This window comes from Acipenser ruthenus, chromosome 41 (genome assembly GCF_902713425.1).
Source record: "Acipenser ruthenus chromosome 41, fAciRut3.2 maternal haplotype, whole genome shotgun sequence".
NCBI lineage: Eukaryota > Metazoa > Chordata > Actinopteri > Acipenseriformes > Acipenseridae > Acipenser > Acipenser ruthenus.
Window position 1 is genome coordinate 4,447,225 of NC_081229.1, and position 20,738 is coordinate 4,467,962.

The 20,738-nt window shown below is 39.4% G+C and overlaps 1 protein-coding gene across 2 annotated transcripts; it reads left to right on the forward strand.

Moving 5' to 3' along the window:
- Window positions 1-571: 571 nt before the first annotated feature.
- Window positions 572-19,443, forward strand: LOC117433963 (alpha-1,3-mannosyl-glycoprotein 2-beta-N-acetylglucosaminyltransferase). 2 transcript variants are annotated; one of them, XM_034056429.3, is made up of 3 exons: window positions 572-928; window positions 13,164-13,951; window positions 15,284-19,443. In XM_034056429.3, exons 2-3 carry the CDS (start codon window positions 13,244-13,246, stop codon window positions 15,980-15,982), a joined length of 1,407 nt encoding a protein of 468 aa, XP_033912320.2. In that variant the 5' UTR covers window positions 572-928; window positions 13,164-13,243; the 3' UTR covers window positions 15,983-19,443. The 2 variants fall into 2 exon arrangements, with proteins under 2 accessions (XP_033912320.2, XP_033912321.2); XM_034056430.3 differs by lacking the exon at window positions 572-928 and adding an exon at window positions 8,285-8,864.
- Window positions 19,444-20,738: the final 1,295 nt, after the last annotated feature.

The window sequence follows — 20,738 nt, forward strand, 5'->3', positions numbered from 1 at the left end:
TTTCTAAAAGTGACTCCTTTTTTTGCTGTCTCTTTCATTTCATTAAAAAAGGGGAGAAATCCACTAGGTGGCACTGCTAACTTAAATTTCAGGGCACACGCCTGCATGTTTGACGAGCTGGTATTTTCCTGAAACTTGGCAACCATACTTAAACAGAGGGATGCTTTTAAGTAAATTAATCAACATGTTTATACCAGACCCATGAACAGAGATATCTCAGCAGCTGTTGCTATGAGTCCAAACCCATCTTAAAATCCTCCTGACAGATGTATGTAATGGTATGTTATTTAAAGATGCATATTCCCTATATTCTTATGATGGTTTTTTTTAATTGTATTAGGGAGGGCGAGAGAAACACTGCCAGGAAAAGGGGTGGGTCTTCCAACTTAAACAGTTGTTTCTTTCGCCCACCTTTAGAAAGGGTGATTACTGCGGTTATGCATCGTCTCTCTCGAATAGAAGGGTTAGGGTATTAACAAAATATCAATATTAACCAAAATATGCCCCCACCACGCCCTCCCTTTAATTTGATCTAGGTAAAACGTCGAGAGCGGTTGCTATGGAGCTTTGAATCACCCAGGAAGCGCCGCCTTGTGGTTGTCATGCAAAAGGGCGGGACTTCCGGAAGAGGAAATCCGGGAGTTGTGTCGGTTCAGGTTCCATCCAAGCTGTCTGGAGCGAAAAAAAAAACCCAAACAGGCGCCTTAATCTTTTCGGAGGAAAAAACCCGCAAAAAATGGGCGAAAGTAGCCCTAAAACTGGCCTTTTATGAGATAACCATGGACAAAAAATAGACAGCAGTAATACAAAGACTAAACTATGGAGTTTGGAACGAGGAAAAGATAAGATAGCAGAAAAACATTCAAGGAAGAGGGGAAAAAAATTCACTCCACGATTCCTTTAGACACTGGGAGAGGCGTCTTCACAGGTTGGAAAATAAACTATTTTTGTATGTTTAATTACCGGTTTGTAATGACCGTTAGTAGCTGCAGTTTTACATGGTTGCAATGGAATACATAGTCTAATAACTTTGTTTACAACAACCTGGTGCTCTGCTAATCGAAAAAAAAAAAAAAAAAACTGTATGAAGACAGTGTTGTTATATTAATTCATAGGTTGTCGAGGTGTTTAAAATGTGAAGCTCACTTACATTTTGTGTTGGAAAAAAATATTATTATAATAATCACGAAGTACTGTATGCAAAATATAACCGTACTGGTCTATATATTATTAATACAGAGCAGGAATATATTCTGATGAAGATGAACCCTATTCAAAACACGTTTGCATAGTACTACACTTAATAACGCCTTTTCTTTTAAATTGTGTAGTTGTAGTGTAGTGTAGTGTTTTATTTTTTATTTTTAATATATTAGTATACTTCCAATGCAAATTAAAATACTTAAACTTACTTATGTAGCTTTATAGTAGACTTGCTTTAATATAACACTTGTACAAATAAGCTTTTTGTAGCATTGACAGATAATGAAGTTCGACTCAGAAGTCTTAAAATACCAGATTGCTAGGGACACAAGGCGTGCTGTGACCGTTTTTATTATGTTTGTAATTTAGATACTAATGTAAGCTAAACACTAGCTGTCAAATTAGTGGACCCTTCAGTAGGACCACGTCGTTAGTCATCATTAGAGATCTGTACCCGATAACCAGACATGAAATACCCTTTCATTAAAACATCTTCAACAGGTTGTGCCAGTATGTTCAAGTAAATTACAGGAGCAGCAGCCACCAGCATGTAACTGGTCAACGCAACTTACACGGGCAGCAGTCTGGCAAGGAAATAACATCTGAGTTTTTGGAAGACATACATCAATCAATCAGTCAATGTTTATTTTATATAGCGCCTTTCATAGTGGACCACCATCACAAAGCACTTTACAAGATCGTGAGGAACAATGCATAATACATTAAATACAGGCATAATACATTAAATACAGGCATAATACATTTGATACAAGGCTGCATTTAATGAATTCATTTCTCATTCCGTTTATTAACCTTTCTTTATAACCACAGAGGCCTGCTGTTATGTTAGCAAATCGCTCAATAGATATGACTGTCTCTCTTTTTTACGATGTTCTGTATTCAATTCTGAGTGGAACTTATTGTAGTCACTGAATTAATGTGTGTGTTTTTTTTTTTTTTAATAGGGTTTTATCATCATGCTCTTCTGTTCTAGTTGCCTGCCATAGATAACCTGGTGTAGATCAGCCAGCTTGTCTTTATAGAGCCCCTGCTTTGTTACCTTTTGTATCTCTGGCAGTACACAATTGAATTCTCTAGAGCAGGGCTTCCCAACTCTGGTCCTGGGGAACCCATGTGTTTTGTTTTTCATTCCAACTGAGCTCTCAAATTACTTAACCCTTAATGTAACAAATCATTTGCTAATTAGACCTTTTTACTCTTAAAAAGTAACTTTTTAGCAGGTCTAAATTATTAGTTCAATTAAGGATTAAAGTAATTGAGCTCAGTTGGATTGAAAACCAGAAGACAAGTGGGGGTCCCCAGGATCAGGGTTGGGAATCCCTGCTCTAGATGGTGCTGGCACTTGCACTCATCAGAGATGCTTTCAGAATATGTTACATATGTCTGTGTCAGGCAACTAGAATTGAAGAGCAGCTCCTGAAATCCTAGTCCGAGCACTTCAACACAGACTTAGATAGAACAAACAGAATATTTGAGCTGTTGCAGTAAGATCTACTCTGAATGCAAACGTCATAAAGTAAAAAGGAAAGTGACATTTGAAGCAACATGCACTTTAAATTTACACTAAACTATAATTCTTTGATGACTGTTTACTAAATTCCAGTCAACCCCACTTACTATCACCCTTGGTATTGTCCCCCTCTACTTATTATCATCACATTGAAATGTCCTGGTCAGAAAGTAATGGGATTCAGTAGGGACAAGCTCACTTTGCTCTAAAGCATTGACATTTGACATAAAGTAGCATTTGGCATAAAGAACGCTGCAATGTGTAACTGCCATCAACACCATTTAAATTTTAATCAATGCAGTATCTTGCACTTTCAATTTCCAACGCAAGCATATTTGTCAAATCGGCGCTTATGCTTTTGCCAGGTTATAGGGGAACTCTTGATAAATAAGCTTCACTTATTGTTACCATTTTTGCTCGGTTCCTTTCTGATGTGAACAGGGTTTGACTAGCTTTCTGTACACTCATGTCAGAAAGCAAGCAAGCTGACCTTATTGACCGGTTTAGTTAAATACTACCAGCCTCCTCCTCTCATGAAACCTTCTAGCTACAACACATAGGCCTATAGCACTCAGTAAGCCTATACAAGTAGAATACAACAGGCATGGCAAAACTTGGCAAAACAGAAACTAAAAAAGGCCTATATTTAGGTATTTATGTTCAACTGATAGTATTTAACAGGAAACATCTGTGTGGATCTGATATGCATTGGGCTTGGGTTACAGATTGGGCTGTCTGATTACACCCTGCTGGGGATGAAGTCCTCTAGGCAGGGCTGGAGTGGAGGCGGTCGTATCTACGCTTGTCATGCTTCATAGATTTCTCCATATATCTGGGGAACCGCTAACCAGCTGTCATGAAACTTGGTATTCACATTATTTAGCAGAAGCTATTGAGAGGATCAGATTCTGGAGATACATCTGTCCATCTGTAAATTACTTCTCATATTGTTATGAAACTTGGTCATTCTTGTTCTTTGCATGTGGTTGCTATGTCATCAGTCATGCTGATGGCTCTCATTTTGAATGTATAGGCATGGCAGGAGGTGTACTGACGTGCTTGTTGTGAGAGGCATTTGAAGCATGCTACGTATAGTTCATCACACTCCTTGCACAAGTTGAATGAGGAAGTAGTTCACAGTGTGCAGCGTTGTAACCTGTGCATCAATAATTACACCCAACACTAACATTTCACTGTTTCACGTGTGACAATAGCTGAAAGGCTCCTGTTTGCAGATGGAAACATATAGACACCAGGCTTTACCCTGATCTGCTGCCTTGTTTATCTCGTTTCTGTGATCTGATCAGATCACAATCCAAGAAAGAAGACCTTTTGTCAAGGCCTGGCCCTGATACGTAGCTCAGTTTATCTTTCTGAGATCTGACCAATTGACAATCCCAGAAGAAATACTGACCAGGCTTGACCGTGCTGCTGCTTAGTTTATCTTGTTTGAGATCGGAGCAGGCAACATTCCAAGAATAGGACGTCATTTTACACATAGGGGCCCTGAATATAGGATTTTAAAATTAGGGTTAAATGTGACGTAATAAATCCCGGATACATTCATACTCCAGTAATCAGGATTTATACCTGCCAAAATTGCAGTTTTTTCACCTGTTTTTTTAATCATTTGCAGACTAATGGTTTCTTGTAAGATCTTTTTGTTTAAATTATAGTTAATATTTTTTTAAACTGATAGTTAAGCATATTGCATTGTAGATTTATTTTGAGTGATCTGACTGTGGCTCAGTGGCTGTACACAGTGCAGCTAGTTAACTAGAATCAAGGAGATTCCATTGCCATGACGGAGCTCAGTTCATACTGTCATGTTTTTCATATCTCATGGTAAGTAAATCATGTACAGGGAAGGTGGTGCTACAGGATTTCGGGTTTCAGTAATGCCTTTCATAGCCTCGTTCAATAAATATCCACTTGCATGTGAGTTTGTTTGGCTAACAGGACACAGCCGAGTGGAAAGGTCAAGTGTTATTTGCAGTGCCGATACTGAGCGAGCAAAGAGCAATCTGCCAACTGCACAAAGTACTGGCATCCATGCCTTTAAACTGTGCTCAGTAGTGGTACATTATGTGTAACTTTGTTTAAATACTGAAAAAAAAGACTTGCAGTAATATATGCAAGTTTCTAGTTTTACTATGTAAAGCTGGCATGTAAAATAATGCTTGTTTATTCAAATCAAATACTTGTGTATTTGGAAAACATTCTCTTTTTTGACTTGGCGTTTACACTACAGTTTTCATGGGGGAAGAAAAATGTAGTTGCCTTTCCCCATTAACATAATTTCTTTTGTTACAGATTTCCATTACATGAGAGTAGATGTTAAAACTTCATGCTGATTTGAACTCGGCCCTCGCCAAGATAAGCACCAACTAAGACGTAGCTTTACAGTAAACTAATGTGATCCATCTGCATCTCCATCCATTTGCGTTTCCTTCCATATGATGATGTAGATATGCTGGCTTCAGGGATCAGCTTATTGCCTCCCTGGCACATCAGCACACACAACGACTGTGTTGCTGGCTCCGGGGATCAACCACAGTGCGGTCTCTCCAGCGCATCAGCATGACAACCGTCTGGATTGAGCTAATTAGGTTACATCTCTGGGGTCTTCAAGTGGGCACCTTCCGTCCTCTGTGTTTCGTCGACTAGCCCACGACACCTCAAGAGGGCTTGATGGTGATTCTGGCGTCCCAGCATCACCCCCCTCTGTAACCCATTCAACTCAACCCAGCTTACTTACCCGTACATCAACATTTCTTTCTTTCTATTGTGCTTGAGATCCCCAACCAGAATCTTTCTGTCTCCAGTTGCTGCTCCTCTCTGCTGCTTCAGATAAGTTCTTCACTGTGCGAAGCAACTCTTGGCCACTGAATACGACGTCTCTGACATCTTTTGTTACAGGAAATAGAGCTCAGAACTAAGTATTGCAGTAAGAAACACTTGGATTGATTTCGAATATCATAAAGTAACAGTAAAATAGGATAGGGGAGCATATGTGTTTGTATTACTAACTAGAAATCACTTAGACCTACATCATTCAATAACTATTTTTGTGGTTTGACTACAACAAGTAGTTCCTTCTACAGCTTCAAGGAGAGCAGAAGCTTGTCTGCCTTATTTAAAGCTTCTTTCACCTGGTTTCCAGTTTGCCGAGCCAGTTTAGCAGTTTCCAAAATAAAAATCCGACCTTGCCTGCGAGTTCGTGTTGCTATTTCTGCATCTTGTCGTGAATCGGAGCAGGTTGATAGAATTTCCTTGACTGTCATTCAGGGTGCTTGGAAAATCACTGTCCTCGGACACTTTCCAAAGCTGCTACATTCACCAGGGAACAAAACCAAGGGGTCGCTGGACTACAGAGAGGTCCCCGGTGATTCCCTAGTGAAAGCACTGCTACCTGGAGTGCAGGGCGAGACTCACAGACGTGGTTTAAATCTCATTTACACTGAGTTGCCTGTCTTTTTTAAATCTCATTTACACTGAGTTGCCTGTCTTGGTTCACAAAGGGGTGTTTGTTTCCGTTTTAAGCGTTTAGTGTGAAACACATTTAACATATCGGGAGAAATGTTTTGGAACTTCTCAGAAAAGCCATCATAGGACGCCTTCCGTCACTTGGTTCTAATTTACTGCAACATGTGTTTGAGTACAAGACTGTGTATACAGCATTTTACTGTATGGAAGAGTCTGGAGATTGCTTAAAGGGATAAAGGGATCCTCAATATGGTGTTTGGAAGGTGTTTGTCCTTTCAGTTAATATTTCACACAATTGATGCAGAAGGGTAGGTGGATCAAATCCATCCTTTAACTTCATCCCAGACATGCTAATGGGATTGTGGTGGAAAAAGTCTCTGCCATGCTCCTCAAACCGTTTGCGCACAGTTCTGGCAAGGTGGATGGATGAAAACTTTTGGCCACAGCTGTGGGTGACATAAAGACATAAAACTTTAGATTTTCAGTTGAACCACAAACCTCACAAGCCACGTCAGCTTGTCTTTTCCACTCGGTCTCGCTTTGAGCAAATACTGTCAGCTTCAACTGAAAAGTTCTGAGTAACTGCAAGCACAAACCAAACATTGCACTAAGAGCTGAAGTTAAGTAAGGGGAAGCGTTTGACAGATTCACAATCTGAGGAAGTTTTGCTTGTCCTGATTTAAAAAAAAAAAAAAATCCACAAATTAGGTGGCTGTCTTGCATATTAATCTTTTTTTGTCTATTTTTGAGATTGTTTATATATGGATATCAAGATATTTAGTAAGCAAGTGAGTGTAATGTAAGGTTTAGAAACGCACACTAGTCCTGCACCCGGTCCTGGGTTTTACACATCCCCAGTTGTTCTATATTATTGAAATGACAAGAAGATGGGTATTTGAGTAATCGGGCCCCTGCTGAATCTGTTCTGCAATGATCACACAGCGTGACTAAGTCTCAAACCAGTCTTTAGTTCACTCGTGGGAAGTTCCTGCTGTTCTAGGGGAGGGACTGCATTTAACAGGGGCCTGATTCCTCAAATTCTGTCGTGCTGTCATTGGATTTGAAAGAAAGCAAGGTAGACCCCATTCACGCTTTCAATTTAAGGCGGCCCAGGGCCACCTTTTCTCATATGTGAACGCTCCAAAAAAGAAAAGGCAGCCCAGGGCTGGCTTAGATTTAGGCTGACGTTGCGATTTGGCCCAGGGCCTGCAATCTGGGACCAGGGCCGGGCTTTGCATATGTATGAACACAAAGCAGACTTAGTATGACATGACCAATTAGATTTTCTGTGATAACACGGAAAAAAACGCAGATTTTCTATGATGTTGGAGATTTTTTTGTTTTACATTTGGGGAGGGGCAAAAAAACATGCAAGGCTTTTTTTTGTTTGTATGTTTGCTAATAACCAAATCAATACCATATATAAACATTAACACAGGCAACTTTGCTTTTAAATTTACATAAACATACCTGTCTAATAAAACTGCTTCCGGTATTCAAGTTCAGTGTTGAATGAGGCTTCAGTTTACTTCAGTCAGTATCCAGAGCTGTTCAGAAATTTCAGTCACATATGTGAATGCGCAAAGGCGCCTTAAACCCTGAGGCGCACAGTAGTGTAAACGGGGTCATAGATTCTTAAATGAGATCCGATAAAAACAAGATTCACCAAATATGAAAAAGTTATTTCATGATTGTTGTATAATTAGTTAATAAAATAAACTTTTAAAATTCAAGGACACATGCTAGTCTGTTTGATTAGAGATTTAAAAAATGTTCAATTTTTTAGAGTTTCTTTTAATATTGCTGGTGGGTGTTGGGGGGGGGGGGGGCTGAGGAACCAGCTGGTTTAAAAAAAAAAAAATAACTACTGATCTGTCTACAGCAGGTTTTTTTTTTACTGCCTTTTTCTTTACAGTGTTTTTGCAAAGGTGAGCAAAACCAGATGGCAGGCGAGCAGTTAATTGTCAGTTGCAGGCACTCCCCCAATGCAAAACCTTTGAACTCATTTCCGCAGTGTAGTTTCCAGACTCGGTGTAGCGACACGTTTCCTAGAGTGTAAGAGACAGAGAGGACATGATCCTTTGTACTTGCTGTGTTTTTCACGGTGTTCTCGTTTTGTGTTTGAACAGTCCTGTTTGTGCCTTTGTAAAATTTCAACTTGAGAAGAGTCAAGGGGCGGAGAGGAAGGGGGAGAGAGAAACGATAAGCGAGTGAATCATTGTTTTATTTCATGTACTGAATTTGCCAATAGTTGCGAAACTTGTTATGCCAGTTTTTTTAAGTTTCTTGTTGGAGAATTGAATTGAAACAGGAGGAGAGGGGGTGAAAGAGGAGTAAAGAAAAGAGATGTTGAAGTAGGAAGAAAGAGTGAGAGGAGAAGAGTGGGAGAGTCTCTGTATTTGAGAGTGTTAGTTAAACAGGAGAGCTTCTCAGTCCACCAGCAAGCTAGTGAACTTAAGAGCAGTCAGAGTGCTTTCCCAGCTGTCTCGAGTTACAGGATGAAGCTATGAGTGGTTAGGATCTGGGAGGGAGGGACGGAGGGTGTATGTATGAGGTTAGGGTCAGTTTCACATTTCCTAGATCTACACAAATCGACACAGAGGAAAGACAAGCTGTCGCGAAAGATTTCCCTGCATAATTACAGGTACTGTACTCCACTTGTTGTATTAGATAGCTGAGATTGTATTGTTCTTTCTTTAGGTTAGGCTGTTTTATCAGATTCCTTAACATTCTTTCTTTATCTTTCGTTCTCTTTCTTTTCTCCATTCCTTTCTTTCTTTACTATAGGGTTACTGTCTATACACTGTTACATCTGGGTTTTTTAAAATTAAGATGACCAATTTTCGCTTGCTAGCCATGCAAAAATTTTATTTTTTGAACTAATGTGAACAAAAGTAGGCTATATCTTTCTTTTCTGAATATTTTTATTTTATTTTCAGTTGCATTTTAAATATGAAAGCAGTTTTTCTTTTTGTTTGCAATGAAATGTTAAGTACTGGGAAGTATTTCAAGGGAAACAAGGGGCTTTAAACAGACCCTGAGACACAATGTCATTCTTTCTCATAGAGAGTAAAGCTATGGTGTGTTTTATTCTGTGTTCTTGCAATGTGTTCAGATTGACAAAGGGGATTTCTGAGAAACAAGTGACATCATATAGAATTGTTTTTTCCCACTGGTTTGTGTAAGATACTGAACTGGCCACTTTTTTTTTCTGTGTGCTTAAGAGACAGAGCGAGAGAGCAAGCTTTTGATTTATGAGTTCTGTGTACAGTATTTTAAGTATTTCTTCAGATGGGCTATGTGTTTCACTGTAGTTTGGCCACATAGGAAGCAGCCAATTTCATTTAGTTAACTGTGTGTGGTTCTGTGGCTCTGTGTGTGTGTGTATGTGGCTGAGTGTCTATGTGTGGGGGTTATTGCTTGTCTACACTTGTGACCTACTGTGAAAACCTCAACTGACACCTTCACTCGTTTAGGTCATACTTTTGTGACTTTAAAAGTTTATAAAATCGTTTTTTTTTTTGTAAGTACAGTATGCTAGTCACACCCCAGCTTCTTTTTCAGGCAGTATGGGGTTAAGAGATTAGGTTACATAACTAAGTATTGAAAGCACATTTACCAGACACGTGTAAATGGGAGGAGCAGATAGCTTTTGTAAAGGCATTTGTGGAGAAATAACTAAATATATTAAAATTGTAGAAACTTTGCAGTAGCTTGGGTGTTTTTTTTAGGTCCAGATAATAATCGTTAGCCACCAAATTAGGGAATGTCCAACATGAATGGGCTTACATTGCAGATTAGGTATTATACTGGTATTCTCTGGTAGGGTGTTTGCTCTGACAATGATTTATTATTAGATCCAGTAGAGAAGTTCAGCTATTAAAGGCCCTGCTAATAAATTGAATGACAAGCGTTTTGTCAAAGTTTTTTTTTAGTGTCTTCAAGAAACCTGTTTTAAAAGTTTCTTTTAGCATTACTTTTACATTGGGTTCAGGTAAGATTTGTGCTAGTTCCCGGATCCAACTTGATGACAAAACGTTTGTCATTCATTTTGTATTTCTGAGCACAGCACTGTTGAGTAGGGGTGTAACAGTACACTAATGTCACTATACGATTTGTATCACAGTGTGCAAGTCACAATATTATATTGCAATATCTGATGGGCTTAATAAGCATAATAAAATCAAATGGTCATTTTAATGAAGGTAAAAATGAACACCATTTAATTGAAAAGGGAGAGTATATATTCATACCAACTATAAAACAGTTATTCTTCATTCAGGAACCATTTGGTGAACTACAACAGTCTGTACTTGAATCACAGTACAGATGACCCATGCGTGTATTATGATACAGTGTGTCATGTAATGTAAGTATTGCGATTCATCGATACACAATGAATCGTTGCTCTTGAGTTATTGGAATATAAAACATGCATTTGTAAATGCGTAAATCGGTGGATTTATCAAGATTACTGTTATCGATAACAGAAAATGTCCTTCACACACAGCACTGGCTTGTTTGTAGCTGCCGCTGGTTTATTATCAAATTTTTCTCCCATCTCTGCTGGGATTAATGCAATGGGAAGCTGTTGTTGCATCACTGGGCTGCATCTGCTGTAATCAGAACACAAACCCAATGCAATATACAACACTCCATATGGCAAAAAAAGTGAAATAAAAATTACACAACAGTTTTGCACACTCTGACCTGATTTTGTCCAAGGGTCGCTGCACAGTTCTCTGAGACCAATCCAGTGGCCTGGATGGAAAAAACATGCTCTGTAATAAATATTTTATTCCTATGGTGAGTAGCTACTGATAAAACTTTGGTAGGAAACCCAGTATTCATCAAACATTTACAGCCTGGATTTATCCAAACGCGTTTAATCAGCAGGTCTAAAATTCACTTTAATGTAGTAAACAGGCACCAATGACTTTTATATATCGCAGTAAGAAAATCTAAGAACCAAAGTTTGGGAACGAGAAGAGTCCAATTGGCCCATCAAGGCTCATCCCTTGTTAGCACACCATCCGTCAAATTTAGTTTGTTTGTTTTAATGTTTCTGGTGTTTTACATTCTACTCTTTCACATGGTAAGCTATCCCATGCATTTATAATGTGTGTAAAAAATAAAAATAAAAAAAGAATTCCTACCTTGTGTTCTGAACTATATTTGTGTCCTGAGCCATTCTAAAAAAAAAAAAAAAAAAAAAAAAAAAGCATAATACCACAGTAGTGACATCAAAAAGTGATCATTCCTCTAGAGGAAAATATACTTGAACTTTGACCCATTTGACTCCTCGAGACCATTACTTTCAATTCAAATACAAAATGTCTCGTTTTCAATCACTCGACAACACCCACAGTACAGAAATGTTCTAACGATCAACAAAATGAGAATACGTTAAAAAAAAAAAAAAAAAATGTAAAGCTGGTACATTCATATCTCGGAGAAACGGATAACGACATAGAACGTCTGTACAGCACTGAAACACTACATTTAAAAAAAAAAACAGAACTGTACATCTCAACCTTTAATATTTGCATCACAAGGGTATTATAAAAAAATAGATGGGCCTCTTCAGTGAGTTAGAGGAAAGCAATCCCATCTCGGGTTCCTGTGACAGTTTATAAATTTGGTCTCGTAATTTATCACGTCACAGAAACCCTCGATGAAATTATTTTTCTGTAACTCATTGAAGTCCATCTATTATTCTATATGTATGCCCTGCTGTTCTACCCTGTGCTAAATTTTGTGATAAACTAGAACAGAAGAGAACTCTGCAGTAAAAGGACATTGAATGGTGTTGTAGTTTTAAAGTAAGTGTCTGCTGAGGCCTGCGCTGTGCTAATTGGATTGATCTAGTTGTTGAATGCAAGGTCAGTTTGAGCTATGCAGGGTCACACAGCAGTCCCTGACTTTTGATAATGAAGTGCAGGCGTGTTCCTTGGCTAGAGAGATCAGCTAGCTGTGCGTCTAGTATGAGAGTATTTCTTTCAAGCATGTGTTTTAGATTAGTAGCAGGAGCAGCCTGCTTGTCTCTCAGCTCAAAATGTAATAATCACCCCTCGAGGGGTATTCCTAGCCGTGGGTGTGTTGTTGAGGTGCCTGTCTGTCTGTTCGTATGTCATGTTCAACACTTTTCCCCCTCTGAACACATTCTCAAATTAGTGCAGTTTGTACTAACAGCTTCTAAATGGGAACTGAAAATGCAGTGTAAATTGTAGAACACTGCATCTACAGCTTTAGTCGTGGTTTGGGGAGGAAATAGTAAAAGCGACATCACAAATGTTGGCAATTTTTTCATTTCCTGCTAGCAGAAACAGATAGTCAGAATCCTAATTGCTTGAGCACACAAACCGAACACACAAACTGTGGAAAGAATTGGTAAATATATGCGAAGGGCAAATACTTGCTTTCAAACAGAAACCAACGATTCATCTTCGAGAAATTGGTTTCGATCTCAGAGCTGCTTTGTCATGTCATACGTTCGTTGTGGTGGTGCTACAGATACAGTTACAGTCACAGTGGTCAGGGATGGCTTGGGGGTATAGTCACACAAGCTGTGGTTTATGTAGCCAACAGGCAATAAAGTGATGAAATAAAGTCTATGTGGTCAAATTGTATTTCTTACCTGAACATGCAGGGTACCTGCAGCACAGCAGTTGGAACATGCATATAGTTAAAGGCATTTTGTATGTTTTATTTGCAGTTGGAAATGGATCTGTTGTACAATTATTGAGATTACCAGGCCACAGTGAGACTTTCCCTTTAACTACGAGAAGCTATAGAGCTGTGTGTTCAGGCTTCGGCCCATTCAGCATAGCATAAATACATATTTTTGTGTTATCTGTTTCTCTTGGTTGAACATGACACTATCTGGAACTTAGGTAAAATACCAAATTCTTAGTCTTACTAAAAAAAATGTTTCCTCTTCCAGATTGATGGCAGTGGATTAAACCCCCACAGACTCTGACCCCTGACCCATCTCTCTCTCGCGCGTCTCTCTATTGGAGGAGAATGGTCCGCAGAGCCAGCCTCATTCTCTGCGGAGTCACGCTATTCATCGCCTGGAACGCCCTGCTCCTCCTCTTCCTGTGGTGGCGGCCTCCCATTGGCAGCCCTGGGACCGGGGGTGGGGCCGAGCCAGGAGAGGGCAGGGAATGGGGCGGGGACCTGACGCGAAACGTGGTGCAATTGGCCGAAGAAGTAGAGGCGGAGCTGGAGAAACAGAAACTGCTCTTGCAGCAGATTCAAAGCCACCGCGCTCTGTGGGAGAAGAAGAAAAACAACAATCAGATAAAGGAAAAACAACCTGTCGAAGTAAACAATGACGACGACGCTGGCGCGAGGGAACTGGAGAGCGAGGTATTGCAGAAAATCCCTGACGTGAAAGATATCGTCATTCCTGTGTTAGTGATCGCCTGCGACCGCCCCACAGTCCGCCGGAGCTTGGATAAGCTGCTGTACTACCGCCCTTCCAAGGAGCTCTTCCCCGTTATCGTGAGCCAGGACTGCGGGCACGAGGAGACGGCCAGGGTGATCGGCTCGTACGGGGACCAGGTGATGCACATCCGACAGCCTGACCTCAGCGATATCCGGGTCCGGGCCGACCACAGGAAGTTCCAGGGCTATTACAAGATCTCCCGGCATTACCGCTGGGCTCTGAATCAGGTCTTCCACACCTTCAAATACCAGGTGGCTGTCATTGTGGAGGATGACCTGGAGGTAATACATGAGTACAGTGTATGTGTTTGTGGTTTATGATAAGTGAATATATATATTAAAAAGTATCATCACGCTTAACAAGTTCATATATATATATATACATGAACTTGTTAAGCGTGTTGATACTTTTTAATCATACCATAGTACTACAGTGGCTGCCTTCTCACTGCTGAATCATATTCTGTACACGGCTGATTTATGATTACTGTCTGAAGTTACGACCCTGAACGTCTGTCTCCTGCATGTTCAATACCATCTTGTAAAAGTCTGGTCACATTCAGGCTAAACTCTAATTAAGGACATTTGCGCTAATCTTCTTTCTGTTTGTGGTGGCACATCCGGGGATAATCCAGGGTTTGGAGAGTCAGCGATGTGCTAAAGTGACCCAGCTCAGAATCCAGTGTCTGGTTTAAATTCTTAACTCATTAGATCAACAACGTTCTCACATGCTTCACTGACATTGCTCTGGTGCTTTCTCTCTTTCTCACTGGCGATTCAATTCAGCAGCACATGCTGACAAAGAGAGAGAGTATACAGTATCTTTCTTACTCTGAGGAAGGCATCCACAGAAACATTGGTGTGCTTCACTGATCCCGGTTAGGACAGCAGAGTATAGTACTGGTAAAATTGACCTACATAATCTTGAATTAACATAAGTGGAAATTATTAGGAAGCCCTGTACTTTGTAGTTGATATTTTTAGATTGTTTCCTAAATGTTCTCAGATATAGGTGTGAGCCTTTGTGTTTATGCAACAACAGTATAGCGTATGCTAATTTATCTCATATTCAATATTTATTCACATTACCATGCATGTATAAATGTTGCACACATGGAGGCCTCTATTGATTTTCTTCTTACAATTAATGATTCAAGTCTAGTGTAAAGAATAAACGGCTACATTTTCATAATTGATAAAGACCTAGGCAATGTAGGCTAGGTCAGCTAAAGTGTTTTTATATTAAGAGACTGATCCATGTGGTTATTTTAGCCAATAATGCAAAAAGGAAACTTTATCCACAGCAGCTGTCCACAAAAGGTCTGGTTCTTACTACTATACAGGTGTTTTGCCTGATCTAGCCCTTGTAACTTGTCTATGAACTAGAACGGCTTCTAAACACAGAGTATAGGTAAAAGTATCTATTAAAAAAAAACAAAAAAAACAGCATTTGGCTATTTTCAATAAGAACCACTCGGAATGATTGCTAACATCATAAAAGAAAAGGGGACAAAAATACAAACATACAATTTGAAGTTCCTGTTAAGTAGATATGTTGCTGTTTAAATCCCTGGTTGTAATTAAACATGTTTTATTTGCACCTTTCCCCCCCAGGTCGCCCCTGATTTCTTTGAGTATTTCCGCTCACTCTTCCCCCTTCTCCTGGAGGACAAAACCCTCTGGTGTGTGTCAGCCTGGAACGACAATGGCAGGGAGCAGATGATCGACCCCAAAGCCCCAGAGCTGCTCTACCGGACAGACTTCTTCCCCGGCCTGGGCTGGATGCTGCTCAAGGACCTCTGGGAGGAGCTGGAGCCCAAGTGGCCAGCCTCCTTCTGGGACGACTGGATAAGGCAGCCTGGGCAGCGCAGGGAGAGAGCGTGCGTGAGGCCTGAGATCTCCCGCACCATGACGTTCGGCCGCAAGGGAGTCAGCATGGGCCAGTTCTATGACCAGTACCTCCGCTTCATCAAACTCAACGACCAGTTTGTGCCTTTCACTCAGCGCGACCTGGCTTTCCTCAAGAAGGAGGCCTACGATCGGACGTTTGCAGAAAGCGTGTACACTGCCCCCGCAGTCCGGGTGGAGGAACTGCACGGAAACAAAGTGACGGTCCCAGGGCCGGTTAGAGTGCAGTATTCCAACAAGGATACTTTCAAAGCTTTCGCCAAAGCCCTGGGCGTCATGGATGATCTGAAATCTGGGGTGCCTCGAGCCGGCTATCGAGGCGTGGTCAGTTTCATGTTTAGGGGTCGGAGGGTGTTTTTGGCACCCCCACCTGGGTGGAAAGGGTACGACACCACCTGGAGTTAACCCCGCTTCCCTTTACAGATTGACACTTTTTAATCATACCGTAGTACCACAGTGGCTGCCACCAATGTTGAATGTTGAATATTGGATATTGTATATTGAATATTTCATCGTCTTACTTTCTTCATGGTGTAATGATAAGGATATACAGAAATGTCAACAAGTCAGGTCCGATTTAGCTTAAGGGAGCTTAATAAAATGTCCACGTTTTTCATTTTGTGAGTTTGATAACAATCCAACAGCAGATACGTTTTTGAACAGCAGGATCCCACTTCACAAGAAAATCAAGAATGCCTCAAGCAAGGAAACTTGTCTAACGTGATTCTGTACCAGTTTAAAAAAAAAAAAAACGAACGATGTCCGTCATCACCTTTTTTCTCTTTCTTTTGAAATACATATTTATACTTTTTGCAACGATTCCTTCATATAATATGGTGCGTATTTTTTAATGTTTTTAAATCAATTATTCACCTTTATTTATTGTTCCAATTTGACTAAATAAAAATGATTCTCTAAAATATTGTGAAAGCACCTTGATTAATCTCAAAATGCTTTTTACTGAATTTGGGAACTGTTGTGGTGTTTTACATTTTAATTTGAATATTTTAAAAGATCTCAGTTTGCGGGGTGTTTCACTGCCTGGTCTTTATACGATGTGATTGGTTCGATGGATTCTTCTTATATTCTGGTTAAATCGCGTTTGAAACAAAGTCTACTTTACAGACCATTGCAAAACCATTTCCTTGCCTTACATTTCTTTATTTTCACTTCCAACACTGTACAGCTCTGGCTAAAAGTTTTGCATTGCCTTGAATCTTAGGATTGAGATATCATTTAAAATAACTATATGAACATAATTTCGATATTTTATTTATCATGTAATCAAAGAAACTACAAAATGATAACGCAAGTGTCTACCGGAAGCCATAATAGTAGTATGATAGTATTTAATGTTAGATTTTGAAATGTTTCTCGGCAAGTGTATGGGGGAAAACTACAAAGCGGTATGTAATTGAATACGTTAACGTAACATTATTGAATAGGTTTCATTCAACTTTATGAAGCAAAATGTGTTAATTCTATAGGGTGATGCAAAACTGTCCATAGCTGTAGATTCAGTTCCTGTGCAGCAGGGGTTAGGATCCCACCTGCAGCAAAGTGAGTGAGGGTCCTAATACCTGCTGCACACCGTGAAAATAGTGTTGTGTCAGAAACAGATTGAGTGGACTACCATAGACAAAGTGAAAATCAATGCATGTAGGAAATGTGTTCATCTATAATAGAGGACCGAAAAGTTTCTTGGCATCACTTTTACATCGGGTCCCGAACACCACTGTAATAACACAGTCATCACAATCATAGCTGTGCACTTGCAATTACAACATGTTACATTACAAGATGAAATATGTTGGCAGTTGCTAGAGCACAAGGTTTGTGAATTTGCTATGTAATTACCATGTAATCACGCATGCAATTACTGTGTAGTAGTGTTACTGTTTTTTAAGCCTTTGCTATTACCCCTTTCATTTGTATTATAAACACTGTTTTCAAGTGCAATGTCTATGGTGAGCCTACTGAAATTGATCAAATTAGAACCTGTTTTAAATTTGAGTTGATTCCGTTATTACAAAACATTAAGTTCTTACATTTTAGGACCATGTTATAACCTATGAACTTACACACTTACTGCCACTTGAAATGACATTACTTGCCGCCACTATTAATGAATGAGTGACTGTAAATTGTAAGAGGATGCGATATTCAAGTCCACCATGTTATGGATTTTTTTTTCTAGGTATTTCAATTTTTTCTTCTTTATTATTATTCTTATTATTATTAAAATTATTATATATTTAAAAAAAAAAATCTGGGTGCATTTTATTTCTCTAATCCAAAGAGATGCTGAAGAGTAGAGTGACAATGGGTTTCCTTAGTCCTGCTTTGTGTAAAACGAGCCCTAGCCACAGTAGAGTGAGGCTGTGCCCAGCACACAGCAGGCAGTGCCAGTGCAAGACATTAGACCCCAATTGCTCTGTGCATAGTACAGCGGGCAATGCCAGTAACAGACACTAGATTAGAACTGTATCCACTGGGTTTCAGTCGTTATACTTTTTTAGCTCCAAGAATTGCCCTTTGTACAGGAAAACACACTGAGGCTCTGCCCAGCACACAACAGGCGATGCCAGCGTAACACACAAGATTAGACGTATTGCTTTAGTTCTACTGTGTTTACAGTACGATGCAGCGGGCAGATTAAGACTTACTCCATTGTCCTCCTGGACTGTGGTCTGCTGGTACTGTGTGTGTGTGTGTGTGTGTGTGTGATTGTTGAAGGCAGTCACGCTAGATTCCAATCATAAAGAGACAATATCAAAGCCAAAAAATATATCTGACTAATATCTAGAACACAGTTTTTTTTTTTTTTTTTTTTTTTTTTTATTATTCTAGAGCATGCAACGATGGTGGGGGAGATTGCCTTGCCTGTTTTGTAATTCTTTACATTTTATTTATATTCGTGGTGTTTTTTTAATGTCACTTGTTGGAGAAAAGACCCTTTAATTCTTACGGGTTTAATATCTTGTTCTACGCCATCATTAGCCTTCTCTTTTGTCTGGGCATTAACAGCCAGGCTTCCATCAAAAATTGCTTCTGGAAAAAAACCCCTTCAGAGCACAAGGATTTACAGAAGGGCTTCAGTGAAAAGTGCGACGCTTATATGCTTCCCCAGCTCACTTAAAATCCATCAAGCCTTTTCAGAAACAGTTATTAAGCATGGAAAATAATAAGCAGAAACAATGGAGAACATTGACATTATTAAACACAACTGAATATCGATCGCAGAAGGCAACGAGGCTAACAGAACCACTCCGGTATATCTTAACTACTGTGTATTGCCAACACTCCATAGATCTCTTGTATAAAAGACGCACGCATTATGGTAATACTGTTTTGTTTGGTTTTTCTTTTAACAAGGAAAGTATGTGGTTCTGGTAGTCTACCTCGTGTGGCTCCATATAGAGGACCAGGGCGATTTGATGATCAGTTATTGAACAGTGAATGTTCAGACGAGGCTTGCAAATGTCATGGCCAGCAGTAATCAACACAGTGTTGCTTCTGTACTTCTTTCATATAGGAAAATGTGAGACCTACTGTAGGTAATGATTCATATGAGGTAAGATTTACTGGAATTGTCAAAAGAATCCATTTCAGGGGTAATCAGAACCTCTCACTGGACTGTGTATGATATGATTGTTAAAGATGATAGGCCTTTTAATGCATTGAATCTTTACTGTAGAAATTAAAACTTTGCTGATTTAAAAACAAAAAATATATAATTAATTCATGAATTAATCAATTAAATACGGACCACAGTGTGGGTGTAAAGAAATTTGCCAAAACACCATTCCCAAAATGTATGTATGTAATGAATGAAAAAAAGGCAGAATAAATGACCTTTTTTCAAACATTATTTTAATAATTGGTGCTGGGAGAAGAGAGGAAGTATTGAAAAATCATGTGATATTGTGACCTTTCACCTCAGTTGGCTCCAGCTTCTGCACTACAGCACAAAGCAGGTGGAGCCAACAGTTGAGAAGTCTGAAGAACCAGGAACCTTATGAGACATACAGCTAAACATAATGTGCTTGCAAGACGTCAGCTTAAAAATCTTAAAGAAGAAGAGCAACAGAACCGTTTAGAATGGAATATTAAACATTCATGGGGTACGGTTGTTTTTCCATTATAGAAGATGGCTGAATTATTCACAAGCCCCCAAAGGGGGCTACTTACAGCCATCCTCGTGATCACATACCCATGGTGTAGCTTCTATTTTTATAGTTCATATTTCATTCTAAGTTAAGCAACTGAATTTGGAGGATAAGATCGCGCTCCGCAATGTGGAACAGTGTGATTAACCGTTCCGTCTTTGGATTTGAATACAGATGAGATATCGTGAAAAAAAAATCAAATATATTTACTCAGAAGCATGGAATATGAAATAAATTATTCTATGCTGGCTCTCTCAGCATTTGTTTTGTAGACTCTACGTAGTGGCCATTTTTAGCTGTATGTCCTCTAAGTTAAAGTTATTTATTTTCACACAGATGATAATAATAGTAAAATGACTGCATTACACTTCAGCACTGCCCAGGCCCAGTGCTGTGCGAATCAGAACCTCATCGATTTTTATGTTGGTGATTCTCTCTTTTTAGGCTTGCAATTGTGTAGACAGCACTATTTGTTTGTTTCTGTCTGTCTGTCCGTCTGTGTGCTGATTTGACCTGAACGGGGGTAGACTACTGTGTGTGTATGCAGGTGGGGAGGGGGTAAAGGGGTGGACATTTGAATGAATTTGATATTTTCTTGGCCAAAAAATTAAAAATCCAAAAAGAAAAAAAAAAAAATGAAGATGCAATTTGACCCTTATGTGAGTCTGGTTTGTTTATGTGTAGTTAGATTTTTTTTATTTTTTCTTTCAGCGAAAGTGTTTATTTTAATAAGCATTGGCGGTATCTAGTGGTCGTTTTCTTTTGTATTGCAGGTAAGTAGGTGTTCACTAGATGGCGCTGGCACGTTGCCTTTTTTGGTCTGTGTTACATGAGTCTGTGGCTGGCAGCTGGAATGAAAGAGCAGCTCCTGAAGGTAGACATATCAAAAAATCCCCAAAACACAGTTTGTTAGTAATTGTAATAAGAATCACTCAGACTTAACAGCAAACATCATATCACGTCATTACATTACTTATGTATAATGTATTAAA